The sequence below is a fragment of the Fistularia commersonii genome, chromosome 16 (assembly GCF_037954325.1).
Source record: "Fistularia commersonii isolate RoL2024-O1a breed Wild chromosome 16, RoL_Fcom_v1.0, whole genome shotgun sequence".
Taxonomy (NCBI): domain Eukaryota; kingdom Metazoa; phylum Chordata; class Actinopteri; order Syngnathiformes; family Fistulariidae; genus Fistularia; species Fistularia commersonii.
The window spans coordinates 17564044-17584533 of NC_141299.1; the positions used below are offsets into that span (position 1 = coordinate 17564044).

Genomic DNA, 20490 nt, shown 5'->3' on the forward strand with positions numbered 1-20490 from the left:
CTACTGAATTAAATAATTTAATCAACTCTTACATAAATATGACTTAGTGATAATACTGGTGAATAAATAGTTTCAATAAGAAATAGCGGCGGGTAAATTATAGCCTGACAGTCAGAGGGATTGGCAGCGCTTTTGCACCCATCGATTACAGATGCCCTCTCAATGTTCCCGGTGTGTGTGTGTGTGTGTGTGTGTGTGTGTGTGTGTGTGTGTGTGTGTGTGTGTGTGTGCAAGCACTTGCTCGTGTGGTGATAAGAGGGCTCTGATTACGGCAGGCAAGATGATAGCTGGGCCAAGGCAGCGAGGAGACTGGCATTTGCACACATATTTGAAGGTATGCTTATGAAGACAAGAGTCATTCATTATAATATCTGAGCGGCGCTGACAGTTACCGATATGAGTTTCCCTACATACTTATACGTTGCTTTGGATACACATGCAGCTAACATCTCATTTTATTTATCTATTACCGTATTTTTCGCAAGACAAGGTACACTTAAAATCCTTACACTGTCTCAAAAATCGCCCCCGCGCCTTATAATCCAGTGCGCCTTATGTATGCATTCATGTTGTGCTTACTGACCTCCAACCAATTCTATGTGGTACACTGAGCTCAAATATCTGTCCAAATATTTTAGTGGACTTTGGTAAGCGAGCGAGCCGCCCCGCTTGATTGATTGTTCCCACCTGACACGGGGACGTCGTAATAAGACTCGAATATGGGGTGCGACGTTAGACAACATTAGACAACTAATCACGTAGTGCCGGAGCACAACATGTTCCAACCTCACACTAACTTTAGGCGTCCGCCATCGCTGGTGACGATAAACCGATCAGTAGGTAGTTCGGTGACCTCTGGTGCTGTTATTCAACACAATATTACCGTGCATTTGTGTGGATGAGGACCCCCAAAAATGGCACCTGTTGTAAGATATCCTTACAAAGCGAAATTGAAACTCAAAGCTGTCAGTCACCAGAAGATGATGGGATCAGAGCAGCCGCCTCAGAATTCAACATGAACGAATCAATGGTACAGAAATGGAGGAAGCGAAAGAAGCAAAGACGACCAAACAGTTTCCCAGGGAACAAAGCGAGATGAACAAAGTTGGACTAAATTGACTGTTTTGTTTGGCTCTATATACCGTATGTTTCACATTATGTATGAAAATAGACCCGTTCATTTATATTGCGCCTTATCACGCAATGCACCTCCGCAACGTACGGTAACTAATACATTCATCATGAATTATCCAAAACACTGATTCTTTACTCAGGGTTGTGAGGGGGCGAGAGGTGGATCCACTCTGAAGCGGTTGACCGTCAATCAAAGTGCAACATATGGAGACCATTCACTCTCTCATTCACATCTTGGGACAAATCTGAGACTTTAGTTCCTCCGTTGGATGTTTTAGACCTGAGAAGCATCCTTATTGGCATTCGGTGTACAGTAAACCCTTGTTTATCGCGGGGGTTACGTTCCAAAAAGAACCCATGATAGGCAAAATCCGTGTAGAAAGTAGAAACCTTTATTTTTTTTTACAATTATTATACAATTAAATACTCTATTATACATCGCTGCTGTCGTCCCTATGTTTTTTCTTCCTTCTTTATGGAACGAAAGGAAGATTCATTCATTCCGTAATGCCGACCTCCAGCCGCATAGCTTTTACCTTCCCTTAGCATGTCCAGAAGTTTAACTTTATCTGCGATAGATAGCATCTTCCGCTGCCTTTTGGGCCCTGCAAGGTGTTTTTGTCGCTCCAGAGCGTTTTGTCAACATGATGGCTTTTAGGGAAACTCGAAATCGCAAGAGAATTTGCACGTACGTCATGTAAATTCAGCAAGCTGTTTTACGTAGGTGTACATATCAAACTGCAACGTTATTGACGCACAGGTAGAGAAGAAGCGGAGTGCAAACTCCACAAAGAAAAAAACAAGTTAGCCACCAGAATCAAGCATCATGCAGAAGCCAGTAAGCTAACCCATCTAATCTGTGGGCTACACGGAGAAGCTGCTCCATTCTGGAAACCTCCTCAGGTCCTTTCCTCTCCTCCGCCGCCTCAAGACTTCCTGCTTAAACCGAAGAAGCTCAGACGGCTTGGCGGTTGTTCTCTGGATGAACCGAGAACAAACAATGAAGACGCAGCTGCTGCGACGCCACAATTCCACTTCACGCGAGAGACACCGGCTACCGAGGGCCGGATGTGTAAACGTGATATGCATCGCCGTTAATAATCCCTGCATACGGCTCTCCTCCTCTCTGCACAACTGTTAGATTACATCTGGGAATCTGATATCAACCTATGCTAACCTTTAATAACGCATGAGCCTGTGGAAACGCTGCTCAGACTTCAAGGCGATGTAAAATAGCCGCAGAGTTGCGAATATTATCAGGAGGTGTGAAATGACAACAGATGGTGAAGCATTGAAGATGTCAGAGGCCGGGCTGCTCGTGGCTGAGATGGCCCATCCATCACAACCACAGGGATGTCAACTCATTTAAAGTAAAAAAAAAAAAGCTGTTATTGGATTATACTGCCCATGTTACTAACAGCTAAAAATGTCAAATGTCTTATTTAAGCAAACTATTTTTTATGTTCAATGTTAACTACCGTATTTTCCGGACTATACATCGCTCCGGAGTACAAGTTGCACCAGCCATAAAATGCGTAACAAAAAAGGAAAAAACATATATAAGTTGCACTGGAGTATAAGTCGCATTTTTGGGGGGAAATTTATCTAATAAAATCCAACACCAAGAATAGACATTTCATCTTGAAAGGCAATTTGAAATAAAAATAGAATAGAGAACAACAGGCTGAACAAGTATAACCTATATGACGCATAAACAACCAAGTGAGAACGTGCCTGCTAGGCTATGCTAACATAACATATGACGCTAAGAGTCATTCAAATAACACCAGGAAGGTCCTCCCGCAAAGTCACTTATATTCATCTCCTTGGCAACTACCTGGGTGTGAAGATGCAACCATCCTGTTGACAAGCCTCTCCCGGCAGCACCTTGTTCAAGCACCAAGAGTGAACTGGTTCCTCTAGCCGTGGCCAGGTAGCTTTTAGCCTAGCTTTTAGCCCGCGATTAGTTTTTTAGTTTTCTTCATTTCAGTAAGAATAACCTCCGCTTTTCTCCAGTCCCTTACAAGTTTCTCACTAACTTCAAACTTTCTCTCTGCTGCTCGATCCCCGTTTTCCGCCTCATATTTCACTCCTTCCGGCTTGTAACCTGCAGAATATGATTTTCCTTTCGGTGCCATTTTTGTTCAGCCCTTCTCAGTTGTTTTTATAAGTTAGCACGAATGTTGAAATGATCAATTTTCATAGGTACGGAAGTCGCTGGTAGCTTCTTTTTTCACAACGCTTTTCTGCCATGACCCGCCCCAGCTGAATTTTGACTGGTTGGCGTGTGTGTGTGACAATCGCTGTTATATTAAAGACACACCTAGACACACACATCAGAGCAAGAGAGCTCAATTATTTCACACATAAGTCGCTCCAGAGTATAAGTCGCACCCCCGGCAAAACTATGAAAAAAAACCCGACTTATAGTCCGGAAAATACGGTACTCGTGCCCGGTTGGGCGAGGCCTCCTATCAATGATCGGCCTTCATTTTGTGCCTATTTCTGTACATTCTCTGGGAGCATGTGGATGATGTAGCCCAATGCGACAAGCATAGCAGTAGTAGCGGAAGCTATGGTTGCCCGGTATGATCCAGTGTGACCAGCAAGGGGAACAGAGAAGAAGACAACATGGGAAGAATGAATTCTCTGTCCACATGCCAAGATGTATTTAATGGAACTTGGAAGTGAACCCTGCACCCTTTGTGCATACGTGTCAAACTCAAGGCCCGCGGGCCAAATGTGGCCCGCAAGAACATCTAAGGCGGTCTGATTGTCTTAAAATGAAAAAGTCAAACGCGCGCATTGGCCATAAACTACATTTCTGATCATGTTAAGTGACGGCATCCCGCCATTTGATCGCAGTGTAATAATAAGAAGAAGAATCATAAATTGTCTTTTATACATCCCAGTGGGGGAAGTGGTTCTCTGCAATGAGGCCATCATGGATGAACCATGAGCAGTCAACAACACACCAGGAAGAGGAGCCGGGAATCCGACCAGGAATGTCCGGTTCCAAAGAGGATTGCTCGACCTCCGGCGCCACACCGCCGACCCCCCCCCTTTTTTTTCCACATCAATCCGACTTTCAACAAGTGAAATTGAGAAATCCAAATGATCCCTAAGTGTCCAGGAAGACAAAAGCTGATGCAGACACGGAAGGCTGTTTCAAGAAAGACGGGAATGCGTATGCAACATTTTCAGTTATTCAACATTAAGGAGTAGTTAAATTTACTTTACATTTAGTTACATTTATGGTGGCGCTTTGAGGGCGAACGTGATGAAAATGGGTTTGACGCCGCTGCTCTAGTGGATGTATCGCTGAACAACCGTGGCGATATAAAGTACAGATGGGAGGGACGATGGCATTGATGCTTGACAGCGTGCATTGTGGATGTGCCTATTTATGCACGTTACGTGAGCATAATTGAGCCTTAGCACTGTTTGACTAGCGCTAACGGAGACATATAGGGTTGAGATTGAGAACGGGGGAAGGACCTCCGGTCCCGTTCCTTTGCAGCTTTATTTTATTGGTTATATATTGCATACTGGGGAATTCATGTGCTGGCTTCTTTGTCAGTGACTTGGCTCTATGGAAGAGAAATGGGAAAGGCGAGACCACGTGATGGTTATTTTTCAATGATATCAATGTTTGCATTCGAAAGAATCAAAGCACTAGGAAGAAATGACCTGCCGTCATTCAAGTGGTGACTGACTGAAAGTTTTCCTATAGCTCGCATCAAGTTCAAACAAAAGACGTAATCTCCACATTTTGAGACTTTTCCGGTGCTGTTTTCCCGAGCACTGTGCATGAAATGGGCCGATGTGTCTTCAATTTATGGCCAGGAGACATTTTGTCAGGGCTCAGACCCACTGCCAGGGAAATACCTGCAATTGCTTCACACTATATAAACCTGGTGACCTCTTAACAACCGAGACAATTAGAAAGAAGTCGACAACACGGCCCTCAGGCATTGCTACCGTTCTCCTCACCCTTCACTGACTCCTAAGACTTTTACTTCCACACCCAAGCCTTGTTTATTTCTTACTCCCCGAGGCCGCCATGATCCCCTGGGATCGTTTTCCCCAACCTCTGAAAATATCCAGCGCGAATAGCAAAACTGAATTTTTACTATCATCATCATCATCATCCTCGCTCGGGTTCAGGAGAGCCTCAACGTGGATGTGATACAGGATTAGCATTTTCCGAAAATAAAAAGTGTGCAAAGAAGTTCAAGCGGAAAGGAAACCCGTAACATCAGATCAAAAAATCGGTGAAAAGAGGGAGCGAATAAGACAGTGGGAGCATCATATACGTACATGAAGTATGAACCCAAATAGTTTCAAGATGAAATAATAATAAAAGATATGTTAAGGCAGATAAATGACTTCAGTTAGTCACGGTTTTAAAACAGCACGGATCTGAAAGGTGCTTGTTAACCCACTGATTTGGTGAAGGAACTTCATTCTTGCGCTGGTACTCCGAACCGCCTCTCGTCTCTACGTCAACCTCAAATCCCTAAAAGTTGCGACGTTATGAAATGCATTTTTAAGCCGATAACTTTCTTATACTTTTCAATAAACACGGAACAAACAGGACATATTTAGCATTTCAGCCTTCATTGTCTCATGTAAATATTTCCTTATGAACCGCGACAGGCGTATAATCGTACGAGGACCATCCAGGTCGGACTGCAACACCTGATAGCAACATCTCTCAAGGAATCGCGGCTGCAGGTCTCGTTTAGTTGTGGGAAAGGACGGGTGAGGCTCATCGATTCTTTTGAAATACTGGGTGTGCAAATCTTCAGATTAAGTGCAAGACTGCGGTTTATGCACTCGTGAAGAATCGCAGGATTTCGACACGCGATCAAAATATCAGCAAATCGTGTGGGGACGAGGTTGAAAAGACACAGCGAACGTCTGCGATCTCCAGTCCCTTAAGCGCCGCTGCATTAAAAACTCAGCGCGATTCTCTCGGGGCCTCTGCAACACAGACGGAGAAACGTCTGGAAAAACATGGAGAGTAAACACAAGAGCGCCGCTGGATCCGCGAGTTAGGAGTCAAGATTCATACAAAGTGCAGGTCGGGTATCAACGGCGGACACAAATGTGTTTGTGGAGGTTCTCAGTCATTCGGAGGTGTCAAACGTACGGCCCGCGGGCCAGTACCGGCCCGCCAGGGGGTCCAATCCGGCCCGTGGAATCAATCTTCAATTTGAAAAATACATCAAAATCATCCACTACTGTTGTGAAATAAAGATTCCTATATTGTCTGCGAGGGCTGCACTGTTTTAGTCGGCGTTAGTCTGCAACTTACCACAACACGATGTGACTCACAACTGACAGCAGATGGCGACAATGCGGCCCTCCGGGTTTGTAAATTGCATTTTGTCTTCTTGTTAGAAATATACGTGCTTTTCCGTCGGACCCGACACCCTCATCAGCAAGATGTCGTTGTCAAAAAAGGGAAAAATTGACAATTGACCACTTCTTATTTGCTTGCTGAGGTTAATAAGAAACCTGCATGCTTGGTGTGGATGCAGCAAGTTTTGGCGCAACTATGAGACTCGCCATGGCGAAAAGTACGACAAAATGAGGTAGAGTGTTGTTGAAATTGCGCTTACTTTTCTTACAGAATCTCAGGTTGTTCCTCATGTAATTTTTTAAAGAAACAGCTCATTACATATAAAGCTTTTTATAATTTACCTGTTCTCCTTTCCACTAAAACAAAGGGAAAATTTGAACCAAGTGTTACTTCTAGTCCAGGGGTCGGAAACCTGCGGCTCTTCCATCTTTACGCCGCGGCTCCAAGCGGCTTGGGAAAATAAATTAGAAATGCTTAATTGAAGTGTATTTCATTTGTGTTAATTCCTTTTTATAACTTTTAGTTCTAAGTTGGAAGATTATTGCGATCTTGAAATATTAAATAAAATTATATTTATTACTTTTCGCCGCTCAAAATAACGTCGCACTGGCGGAAGCCGGTATACCCGCCAGCCGGTAAAGTCCCGATTTGCAGATGCCGTGCGCAGAAGTTCAGGAGCACAAGTCCCATAAACCAGGTAAAATAAATATTTATGAAGATATTTTGCAAATATTTATTATTTACTGACACGGTAATTTTTTCCCAATTTATTTTTAAAATTCAGGTCAAGGCTCCGCTACACGCTCTGAAAGCCCAAAGCTCAAAATGAGTTCATTACATAAATAAAATGTAATTTTCTCTGTAATACTTTAGGAATTTAAGAAGCAACACACTTGTTTATACAAAGTGTAAAGGTAATAAAAAGCAATATATACAGTGGTACCTTTATTTTAGACGTCAAAAAGTAATTGCGGCTCCCAGTGTTTTCTTTTCCGAGGAAACCGGGTCCAAATGGCTCTTTGGGTGTTACGGGTTGCCGACCCCTGGTTTAGATAATTACGCTATGATTTTACTGGTCCGGCCCCGTTGACATCAAATGAGGCCTTTTGTGGCCCCCGGACCTAAATGAGTTTGACACCCCTGACTTCGACCAACGTCCGATGGACACAAACGCTGCTGAAGTCTCTGAGCCTGAGCTCATCTAGGACGTATTGATGTGAAAAAACATTTCAAATGTTTCTTAGAAATCATGGAAGTCATGCCTGCAGGTCAGAAAATGGGGGTAAAAAAGGGGCCATCCAGGGTGGCATCAGGAGGCAGTTAGCGCTCCTGGCCGAGGCAGCACCGTTAATGCGAAAAGGTACATTCGGGTTTCGCAACAACCCACATTGCAGTTCAGACGCTCTCTTTTCAGGGACTTGCCCTCTTGTTTCAGCATGACAAAGCCAAGCGCCGTCCGCAAACGTTACGCCATCACGGCTTCGGCTTCGGCTCGACGGAAACGGCGTGGAACCGGAATCGGAAAGCAAGATTAAGTATAAGCACCTTTCTCCAGAAGCTCTGAGCAAGAAGGATGATATCAAACCGTACTAAAACAGCTCCCTCGCTACTTTTTTTAACATGTCGTCGTCATCAAATCAAGACGACCGTATGTTATTTTAGTATTTTAGCGTGAAACGATAAGGCTCTTCGGCGCTAACAATGAATCTGGGCGGTCTGGAGCGGTTTAAGCTGAGTACGCAGCAGGTTCAAAGGGATCAGCTAACCAAACGTTAGCTTCTACACGGACTCTAAAACTGTTTTTGACATGACATCGACCCCCAAAGACGGTGAAAAATGTGCAGTTTCTCATCATTTTCTAGTATCCCTTCTTATGAGTTTTTCTTATTGTATAATTCTGATGAAAACCGATCGTCATCATCAGAGTTGAAGGTAATTCGGTGTCTGAGTTATTATCCATTTAACTTGAGTGTGTTCCCTGTCACCTCTGTGTCATGCTTGTCCCTTTCTTCATCAGGAGCTGGGATTTTAAAAACGTTTTTGAACCTTTTGCCTTTGCAGAGGAGCAAAGCGTCTGCAGTCGCGTCAGCCATGAAGTTCAAATGCACCGACAAAGCCGAAGCATTTCTTTGTTTATTCATGACTGACACAGCGCATCCCCATAAGCCACTGTTGCGTTACAGAAGAAACTCAAATTGGATCAATAAATACTTTTTTTTTTTTCCAGGTTAAACGATAATGCGCAGCGCGTTACGCGCAAGTAAAACCTGGCGACTAAATCAACACGTCAGCTTTTGTGCGAGACCACCGTCTGCATCCTAAGATTTCAAAGGCTGGCTGAGGTCATGCAAGATGTATGAGTGTGTGTTGCTGGTGTGTGGGTATTTGTGCGTGTCCTCCTTATGCCATCAAAGGGTTGTGGCAGCCATCATTAACACACAGAGGCAGGAACTGGCTTCCCCTCCAATTATGACTTCCCCACCTCAAAGAGGGTCAGGTGGTCCTTTTTAAATCAAGACGGAAAGAGGAGGAGGAAAGTGGCAGGATGGAAAAGGGAAATAGAGAGTGAGGGCATCGCTGCCATTTGTGGAAATAAAAGGGAATTTCTAAGATAGTGGCGGCCATGAATATTGAGCAGGCCTCGACTTGGAGGCAGCTGTTGGTCTGGCTCACCAGTAAGTGTGGAGGAAATGCTTTCCAGGAGACGGAAAGGATGTCAATGTGCATGCAAAATAAGCTAGATGGATCTACCGGTGACTTTCCACCTTTTTCCCCAAGGTGTGCATGCTGGAAAATTACTTATATTGGTAAATATCCCTAAAATAGAGTGGCATTTGGAAACTGGCTGTTACAATGCATTATGTAATGCTGTCATTATATCAGGACTTATGAGAAACCTCGGGTAACAAGCGCACATCGGGGGGGGGGATGCAGGAAAGGAAAACGTGAAATGGTGAAACGACTGAAACCGGGGACGATGTCAAATCCATCCATCCCGTAGCACCGTTGCTACCTTAGCACAGAGCACCGATGCTACATCGCACAGGGCACCGATGCTACGTTGCACAGGGCACCGATGCTACGTTGCACAGGGCACCGATGCTACCGAGCACAGGGACCCAATGCTACGTTGCGCAGAGCACCGATGCTACCTTAGCACAGAGGACCGATGCTACGTTGCACAGAGCACCGATGCTACCTTAGCACATGGCACCGATGCTACATCGGACAGGGCACCAATGCTACGTTGCACAGGGCGCCGATGCTACGTTGCACTGGGCACCAATGCTACCGAGCACAGGGACCCGATGCTATGTTGAGCAGAGCACCGATGCTACGTAGCACAGAGCACCGATACTACCTTAGGACAGAGGACCGATGCTACCTTAGCACATGGCACTGATGCTACGTAGCACAGAACACTGATGCTACCAAGCACAGGGACCCGATGCTATGTTGCGCAGAGCACCGATGCTACCTTAGCACAGAGGACCGATGCTACCTTAGCACATGGCACCGATGCTATGTAGCACAGGGCCCCGATGCTACGTTGCACAGGGCACCGATACTACATTGCACAGGGCACCGATGCTACGTTGCACAGGGCACCGATGCTACCAAGCACAGGGACCCGATGCTACGTTGCGTAGAGCACCGATGCTATGTAGCACAGAGCAATGATGCTACATCGCACAGGGCATCGATGCTTCGTCGCACAGGGCACTGATGCTACTTCGCACAGGGCACCGATGCTACGTTGCACAGGGCACCGATGCTACGTTGCACATGGCACCGATGCTATGTTGCACAGGGCACCGATGCTACGTAGCATAGGGCTCAAAGCAATAGTTCGCGACCTTTTTTGTGCTGCAGAGCGGTTTCATTTGGGACAATACAAAACACAAAGCCACCTTCCATGGGTGGAATCTAAGCACAGCGGGATAAAAATGATACGACTGGAACCAAAACACATGGAAAATGCAAAAAAAAAAAAAAAATTCAACTCACCACAACGCTGCACCAGCTGAAGCTCGGAGCTATCATTATTACTGCCATTTGTAATGTGAAATATCTTTCACACGAATACCAAAATGATTTATCATATGTCTGCAGCCCGGTACTGGATGACACGCGGACCGGTACTGGTCCGCGACCCGGACATAGCGGACAAGCGGCTTTCCAACCAGCAACTATATAATTTCCTCTGTCACTCTGCATCCCGCTTACTGCCCTCTGAAGCAGAGCCTCCTCTGAGCTGGCTTGAAGCAAACTAGTGACAGCTAATCTGCTGAGAAACTGCCAAGTCCTGCTAAAGACGCTTCATTTTATTTCATTATTGAAGACACGCAATTAGGATTCACATTAAACACATGAGAAGACATTTCCCCGTCGTTAAGCTAATTTCCCCGTTCACCTCGGTAAACTCTTCCACCTGCCACCTGGACGCCGGTCCCACCAGGTATTTTGGACGGTAAGCTCATCAATTCTTTCCATTTTCGACGGTTCACATTCTACATGGATATTTTCAAATGAGCCGTAAACACGCAACGGTCCAAACGTCATGAAAAACCCAATAGCTGGCATCTAGTTTCCTTATTATTCATTTCAAACCTTTATTTTGTATCCGAAGTAGACGCCTCCAAGCAGAGGATGTCAAATCCCAAGCCAATGATCCATCTGGTTGGCTCCAAAAAATAAAAATAAAATAAAAACAACGATTTTGAATAAAGGAATCTCGCAGGTGTGCAATTGAGTCCGACTGCACGAAGAGGGGATGGAAGTGAACCTTCAGGCTCTCCGAAGATCTAAAGCAGAGCGAAAACCATCCCAACATTGAGCATCCGCTGCAATTTAAGAACCGCAGACTATCTTCGGGATCATCCTTTTCGTAGCTGTTCTGAAAACAGGAAGGGACATTTATAAGGGAAACTCTCGAGCCTATAGCCAAAAAACAAATAGAGCTGTTTTTCATTGCTTTTCATTTCTATTAACCAGTGAAAATTCATCACGGAGGGAAATGAATGAATTCAAATAATGCTGACATTTCGTACAAACTCCCTTTGACTGAAACATTGTTTTTGACCTCGAGTGCTGTCTTGAGTGCCTTCTTTGACGGCCCATTCAGTTGCTGCGGGGAAAGAAGCTTTCCAGTCGTGATCTTAAATAAGACGAGAGCTACTTTTCAACTCTTACCAAGAGTTCCTTGCTTATTGTCCTGAGGCAGATTTAAGGTAAAACATCCCATCGAGTGCAGAGGAGAGAAATACTGCCAGATATACTATTTCTTTGTGCGACTCCCCTCTTTTGGCCTTTCGGTTGTGTTGAGAATTCAAAGTTGTTAATAAAAGTCTTGAAGTCTCAAAGTAACTCAGTTGAATCCTGAAATTCAACGAATAAATCGGTGAATTTAGGCCACCAAAAAAAAAAACAACACACACATTTTATGAAAGCAGGATAACAGCGTGAATGTGAACTATTTTGGACTTTATTGAGATGGCAGCGACAGTAAAACCATAGCCTTTGGCAACATTTCAAAATAAAAAAATAGATACTGTTTCATTCAACGCACTTCTGAGAGAAAATATCAGAAGTCTATTTCTTCAACAGAAACTGGGAGCCATTACTTTTTCAGAACTTCTCAGGTGTTTCTTTTTTTGGCTGTACAACAGGTAAGAAACAGACTTGACAGTATACTTATACAGTATATTTGGTAAAGGTCTAAACATAGTTCTCATAAATTAAGACATATTAATCAAACCATGAATGTACTTGAAGGTAAAGTAAATAAATGAAGAAATCAGATTTGTTTTTTACTGCGTTTCCCACATGTACGATAATATCTGGGCTGTTTAATTTCAGCCCTGTTTAAGGATCTTGCGATCAGCCTCCAAAACAGTCCGTTGTGTTTGTCACCACATTGTGAGCATCATACGGCACTAATTTAGGTCCTATACGCTTCATCTACAACTCCACTGCACAATGTTCCCGAGAAGCGTCATAACACATGCTAATAAAATGTTGAAAAAAATATCTCTAATACATGTCACAGCTATACTAGGAGTAACGGTATGGAAACTGTTTCTTTATATATGCTGGATTCTGTGGCCAAAGAATGAACAAGACCAAGAATAATCTTCTGTCTCCTCTAATTGTATAGATATCATACATTGCATGAACCCACATGAAGGCCAAAGTGGTATTCTTTGAATTGCCTTCACATATCTACATTCTCAGATGGTAAAGGGTGTTTATATTACCTGATAAATAGGTGAACGATTATTTTTGCAAAGTGGAGCACGTCCGCGTGACTCGCACAGATACAAAATGATCTGTGATGTGTTAATGCTGCTGGAAGTGATCCTTTTTTTTTTTCTCTTAAAAAACAAAACAAAACAGTGAATCCATCCGTTTCATTTCATTTCATTTCATTTAAATCAGAATTTGTGTTTTTTTGCAAGAATGGCACCTGTGAAAGCATATCAAAAGAAGGGATCATTGCAATCAATGTATACATGCGTCGAAACTTGTTCTGTTTATTTTGGTTCTATAATGGCCAAAGCCTTCACAAAAAAAGAATAAAATTGTATATTAGACTGCAGGTCATTTTTGCTTGAATCATAATCACAGTCCTGAGGTGAAAGTCTTCACCTGCACGGCCCGATGCACATTTTATACGTTTCGGTCCCACTCGGAGTGAAATGCATGTGCTGTAGCGCGGTAGCCCGTTAGCCACCTCGCGCTAGTGAGCGTCCGCCACCACAGAGGGGTCGCGACGCCGAAGACCATGAAGGCATGAAACGTCACAGTTTGTCTTCCAGGTACCAGACGGGCGAACCGACCAAAGCGATAAGCTCGTCAATCGCCACTTTGCACTTTGTATTGCCGTATCGCGTAGAACGCGGTATCGTCCGGCCGAAAAAACAACCAAATTCCTCGTACGTGCGAACACACTACGGCGATAAGTCTGATTCTGATGAGTGATATCAATGGATGAACCGGACTTGCTGGTTCATCAGGGCTGGTAGGAGCAGTGATCCCAGATCTCGGTGCATTTAAGCAGCCTAACGATATGATTACGTAGCGGGCTAAAGGGACGAGTCGCAATCATACGTATCGGAAGTATCACCCGACAAATTATTCAAAACAAATAAAGCTGGTATTGTTAATTTTGAAACGCTGTTACATTTTAGACGTACCATCTCAATGGATAATATGGCACGTGTATTTTTTTATTCGCGTGAAAATACATTTCTATTTGACTTGAATTGTATTATTATAGATTGAGGCAGTAACAACAGATAATCTATGCAAGAAAGACAGAGCCATAGTGTGTTAAGTATCCCACAGTTTAATTGGCAACGCTATGTTTCGCTATCCCTAATATACATAAAAACCCGTTGAATTCAACATCGACTCATTTACCGATTCCCCCTCTCGTTCGCTCCACGGTCGGTGACTGGAAGCCAAAACGTCAGGCTCGGCGGTTCGTACCAATAGTCCGCAAATCGGCGAATGCCACGGCGGCGTCTCGGTCCGCTTCTTTTGCCGCCGATATGGACCGCGCATAAACTTTTCCCCATCTCTATTTCAAGTTACGGCTACCTGCCTAACGTGAAAGTGAAGCGGAGGAGCCCAGAAGACACGTCCAAGTCCACGTTTTCAACAACAAATGTTGTACTTACATTCATTAGGCAGCCAAATATAATGAATAACTGCAGACAGGTTTGTTTCATGGATCACAGGATGGAACAACAGTTACAATATCGAAGGACTGGATCCTGTTTGGTATCTAGCACAGACAAACACGGTAAATACTAGGGCTGAACAAGTTTACCATCACTACTACATTAGCAGAGAGGGAAATCACCACACGGAATTGGCTGTATTACGTGGCTGTTTTCATGTTACGGTGAATGCACAAGGTCGTTCCATTGGCGTATCTATAGTTCTGTGCTGCAGAATGCGATGGGAATTATTATCCAAAAAGCAGTCATCTATTTTATATTTAAAACATATACACATCGTCTGCATATTATTTATCAAAAGCCCCGAAGCGGGGAACAGTCATTAGGTTTAACAAGTCCTAAGTTACCTGTAAACAACCAACAGAGTTTGTTTTTTTTTTTTTTTGTTTTTTTTTTGTTCAGCATTACACTTCTAATACTCAGGCTTCCAACAAACGTCCAAGAGAGGTCATGTCGGGACGCCATTATTAGGATTTGTGATTTCCCTTCCTAATAAAGTAATCTGTTGTCACAAACACCACACGCACTGTACTGAAGAGTCTGTAAGAGCATCTAACGTGTACTCGGTGAATTTTCAAGTTTATCAGCGACTTCACTGGTCATGCTGAACCAAGGTAGACTAAAAATAATGCACTTTTTCCAACCGTTTCTTGGAGAAGCCATAACAAAATAACCTCGAAACCTCATATGTTCACATATTGAGTCCAGGAATACAAAGTCTCTTCACCGAAAATCAAATTGACTCTTACGTCGAACAAAGAAACAACTTTTATCCCCGGCTGCATTTTCAATCCTACGTGACCGATAAAACAAAATCGCTCGCCTCAGAGTAACGCGGAAAAACGCGTGTTTTGAAAGCGCCGTTTAACAGATGAACACAAAAGCGAATGACATCCTTGAGCCGACACATTTTTAATATGTTAAAAAACGTCACCGATCAAAGTCTCTGTATCTATTATCAGAATTGCCTGTATTTGGCCACTCGGATGGTTTGCTTACGTTTGCAAGGCCAGAGAACGAGGGATAGGTTGCTTAGAAAAGGCGATCATGAGCACTCATGCATCGAGTGTTAGGAGACGCTCAGAACGCCAATAATGGGAATTGTAACACTGACGGGTTTTCTTATTAGTAGAAGGCGGAAAACAATGTCGGAACACCATCTGTCTCACACTAAGCAAACCCCGCTGATTATTAGAGGCACCGATCAAATGGTGAGCGGTCAGAATCATTTCATTTTTAAAGTGGTGTTCAAAGAAAAAAAAAAAAAAAAAAAAATGAAATCACAAATTCAATAATAAAAGCAGCGTGTCGACTGTAGAAATTCCGACGTCCACACAGATACTGTCTTGAACGGGTCAAAATTGGTCCGCTAGAATTAAGAAGAAATCACATTTTGAGCACTCGGGTCCGTTCAAAGTCCGACTGAAATTCCACACACTCGGGTATCGGTGCAAATACCGCCGTTTTCTTTGGAAGCGGAAGAAAAGATTCATAATGCCACTATTAGTCTCACGTTGGATAGGTGCGTTTCAGTCTTTTGTGATCGCCGGCAGCCGCCAGACCGCCGATAACATCGCCGGTCGGGAGAAATGAATAAATATCCAGCTGTCGGGAAAAGTGACGGGCAAACAGAGAGTTACCAGTCCGATTCTGAAAAGCGAGGAGGTATCGAATTAGCATACCGTCTTCCGTGCTGCAGAGCTTAAATGGAATTTTATCTCGGAAGGACTTTGAATTCCGTCCCTATAAATGAGATAGTTTTGTCTCATTTATCCACAGACAACAATTCACACAGTGCGTCTTTCACGTGTCGAATGAACGGCGGCGTAAACTGATCCCTTTGCCGACTAGAACGCTCGCGGCGACACGCCACAGTTACTCCGTGCAGCGCGACGGCCGTCGTTATCGTCCCCGTGTGTTTGAAAAGTTAAAAAAAAAAAAAAAGGTCCATTAACAATTTCACAACTTCCAAACAGGTTTTCCGAACAGGAGTGTGTGTAGAATATCTTTTCTTGACCAATGACAGATGTAGAAATGATGCAAACAGCCGGTTAAATGCTGCTCCGACCCCACGGGCATTCCGGCGCGGTCGTACGCGAACTGTCCGAATCTCTTCCTTCCTACCGGCTCTAAAGTGGCGAAGAACGTACGGTGAGATGTTGAGTTCAAGTCGGCCGGTTCTGACTGATACCGTACGCTGAAAGCATTCTGCGTAACCATCCTCCATTCAAACGCTCGCAGACGGAACAACCTCCTCCGCGAATCCAAGAGGTGACGTCGGTGGCGTCGGCGGAAAGCCCATCATGGCGGTTTGTCATGAGGAACAGTGAGGGTATTCAAATGTAGCTGACTGAACCCAAAACTAACTGGGAAGTAAAAACAAAAGCAAAAAAATTCCCGTTCTCGACATGGCCATCGGTTCAGATCGAGCACGAGTTCGCCCTTTTCCTGGGTTTCGGCTCCCCGAAGTCCCTGTCGTCGGCGGCGCAGTGGCTAAAGGAGCAAATTGTCTGCGAAAGCCGACGCATGCCTAAGCGGAACACGCTGTTGGACAGGCTGTAGATCACACAGTTGCAAAAGCTGTTGCTGATGGCCAGCCAGGTAGTGATGAAGGAGAGGGCGGGGCTGTCCAGCACATGAGAGCTCTCCAACAGGAAATAGATGATGTACGGCAGCCACAACATATAGAAAACACTGGTGATGCGGAAGAGCACCATGGCGTAGCGCCGATCTGGTCCGTGACCTCCGTGATGCCCCCCGCCGCCGCCGCTGCCGCCGCCGCCGCCGCCTTCGCCGGCCTCCATCTCCTGGCTGGGAAACCGCGCCCGACGTTCACTGATTTCCCGATTGTGCTGCTGGCAAATCCGAAAAATATGGTAGTAAGTGAAACAGACGACCAGCGCCGCGGGGGCGTACAGCAGGCATACCACGAAGCCCGTGAAGAGCGCGGAGGTGGGCCAATAGTGAGCGCACCACTCAAAAATGTCCCCGTGATAGCCTGGCTTACCCCATCCAAAGAAGGACGGCAGGAAGACCAGGCTGGAGTAGACCCAGATGAGGGTGATGCAACCTCGGAGCCGGCACGGCGTCACCAGTTGGTTATAAGATAGCGGTTTGGTGATGGCGAGGTAGCGGTCCACGCTGATGCAGGCCAAACAGGCCATCGAAACGCTTTTGAGAACGGAGATGACGTAGCTGAAGACCTGGCAGGTGATGGGCTCCTGGACGCCCGCGGGGTAGTGGAGCAAAGACAGAGTGGGCACCAGGCAGCTGAGACCTACCAGCAGGTCGGCATACGCCATGGTCTGGATGAAGTAACTGGTGGTGTAATGGTGTAGCAAAGGCGCGCAGTGGAACACGAAAATCACCGTCAAGTTCCCGGCGATGATGAGGGCGGTCAGAAGTACGATGACGGCGGTCTCCAGGACGCAGGCCTCCAAGCCTTCGTTCAGCCTCCAGCCCAAGGGGCAGGAGTGGTTCGAGGTCCTGCCGGGAAAGACTTCTCCTCGGCTGCTGTTGGCGGTTGGCATCGGGTTTGTCGTCAGTTCCGACAGATTCATCGTTATGGGAGCTGCTCGGGCGGGTCGGGTTTATGTTGTTCCACCCGTAAGGCGGCCACGTGAAACCGGAGAGCCGCCTCCCGCTCTCGTCCGGGTATCTGCCGCCTCCCTCAGCCCTCCGTCGACGGAGCTCGATATTCCCCCTCACGCACGCTCCGTCACTCTGTCACCTCGCTCTCACATCGCCGGATCTCAATCAAACCAACGCCGACCGGAGTAAAAATCAATAAAGCCCACGGGGGGGACGGGACGACCCGTTCGCTTCTCCTTTTACAATCACTCATGGTTAGCGAAAGTAGACGAAGCGGCTGTGTCGGCGGTGGCGAGGAGGCCGGAGAAAGAAGGAAAAGAAAAGAAAAACAACCCCAAACTGTAATCCTTCATTAAATCCAAAGCGGGGTCGTGTCGATGCGGCGGCGAGCGTCGATCCCCGAGGCAAGTTCGCCTGCCGGCCTGCGCGTCCGCTGGTCCTAATGAGGGCTGCCGCCGGGACGCTGAGGGCGCGAGCTGTTTTCGCATGGGCAGAAAGCAGAGGCGCGACCGAGACGAGCGATTAAAAGCGCCGAGCCGAGCCGAGTTCCGCGCCGTCTTGACAGATGCCGTTCCCCGCCCGGAGTCGGATGCGGCGACGCGCCGGCTGGCGAGAACTCTCAGAAGATATATATATTTTCAGCAACTATTCCCCAGGGGAAGAAGGTACTTCTCGGGAGTCTCTCTTCATAAATCCCAAACTCCGGTGAAGAAAGCCGTCCCCTCCACGTACTCCGAAATGTCACCGTAACGTCGGCGATACTGTGTTTACCGTCTAACAGTAGGCTTCCCTTATTTTGGTGGTCCTCTGGTCGGTGTCTGGAGCCCTTGTATGCCCAGCTATTGTCTGAATCAAAACACAGACACAGACTAGAAAAACATGGGGATCTCCGCAGGAGATAATGTCACAGCTCTCTCAGCACACATGGTGCTGGGGGGGGAATGTGTTTACAAGGCATCCCCGGGCGAAAAAAAAAGAGGACGCGGAGGGAAAAAAAAAAAAAACACAAGCGTGTCAAAAGTCTGGATGAGCTCCGCTTTACAGATGTTTGGAAGTTTCGATCCGAACGCGCAAAGTCGCCCGGCGGCGGCAAACGTCGCCGTCTAGGGGCTGGCGAGCCCGCCGGCTTTCAGACTCCCCTGAAGCCAGGTGAGTGGACTCTCCGACATCCGAGGAAGGCCGGCCGAATGACCGGCTCGGCTCGGCAGTCCCATGGCGGACGCTCGCAGAAGGGACAAGCCGGCGATCCGATTTTCTATCCCGTAAATCGGGATACTCGCTTCCGTCGTGGAATTGTGCCGCTCGGCGCCTTCACTCGGTGTGCTTAACGCAAACTGCCGATCTTCTCCTTTACCTTTTGTCCTTTCAAGTGTGCGTCCTGCCTAGTTCGAGAGGGACGGCGTCCCAGACAGCCTCGCCTTTAACTCCCCTCTCAGTGTGTCAGTCAAAACACTAGCGGCACAGCAAAAGGGAAATCCACTCTGGCAGCATAACGGAAAGAGCGAGTCCCGGTCGGAGTCCCCGTCGTAAGCGCCGTCCTCTGCAAACATCCCGCTGGAATTCCGTCGAGCAGGACGACCCGGGTTCCTGATACGTAAATCCACGGATCCCGGCGTCCGGAGGAAATCCGCGCAAATGTGCGGACGGCGTCGGAAGCGGCGGGTAAAAAGCAATTTGGAGAAAAGGCCGACCGTGTTGATGGAAACGTGTTAAATCTGCGTCGAGCGTAACGATGGGACGAAGAGTCCCTCAGCCCTGGTGCAGTGAGAAGGATAGATGCTGTGACTGGCTTACACTTCCCTCCCTCCCTCCCTCCCTCGCCACACACTCTCTCTCGCTTGCACATTCAGTCTCTCCCTCTCTTTACACACACACACACACACACGTGCACACACAGACACCAACCCACGCACACAAAGACCCCACCATCACCACACACACACACACACACACACACACACACACATAGAAAAACCCCTCCCTCTTCCTTCCTTGCTTTCCCTCAGCTTCTTTCTTATCGCCTCCCTCCCCTCCGAGCTGCACCTGAGGCTCCCTGACACATTATTCCGTCTGTCACACCCGTTTTGTCCCGGAGGTAAATTTGGATACATTTCCTATTTACATATCACTTATCACTCGCAGTCGATTTTCTATTAACCCGCTCTCCTCCATCCTCCCCCCAACCCTCCGCCCGCTTTCTTGTTTCTTTTTCCGCTTCTTACACTCCCATCTCGCTTCCCTTCGCCACAGCGCATCGCACTTGCCCACGTTTTCTGCAAAAACAAATGCGAGGGTGGTCATCGACCCCGGAGTGACTGCTGTATAATTATTACATCATGTTTGCGTACAGTTCGAGGATACGAGGTGACACTCCGTAATCCCACAGAGCGTCCTCCTTTACCCGGTCCGCAGGTTCATCGGAATACAAAATTCAGTCTTTATTTAAGCATCAGCTTAGTACAGTTTTGTAGGTCTACAAGACAGTGGTGAGACCAGAGATGATGTTTGGACTAGAAACTGTTCCAATGACCAAAAGACAGCAGGCAGAACTAGAGGTTGCAGAGATGAAGATGTTGAGGTTCTCTTTGGGAGTGACCAGGATGGAGAGGATCAGGAGTGAGTCTATCAGAGGAACAGCACATGTTAGATGTT

At 46.3% G+C, this 20490-nt stretch overlaps 2 protein-coding genes across 4 annotated transcripts in view; both read right to left on the reverse strand.

The window, feature by feature from the left end:
• Positions 1 to 20490, reverse strand: part of rabgap1l (RAB GTPase activating protein 1-like) — a 122259-nt gene that overhangs the window by 58692 nt on the left and 43077 nt on the right. The window lies entirely within an intron of this gene.
• gpr52 (G protein-coupled receptor 52) lies at positions 11966 to 19547 on the reverse strand. Its single transcript, XM_086161322.1, has one exon. It carries the CDS (start codon positions 17805 to 17807, stop codon positions 16668 to 16670), a length of 1140 nt encoding a protein of 379 aa, XP_086017448.1. The 5' UTR covers positions 17808 to 19547; the 3' UTR covers positions 11966 to 16667.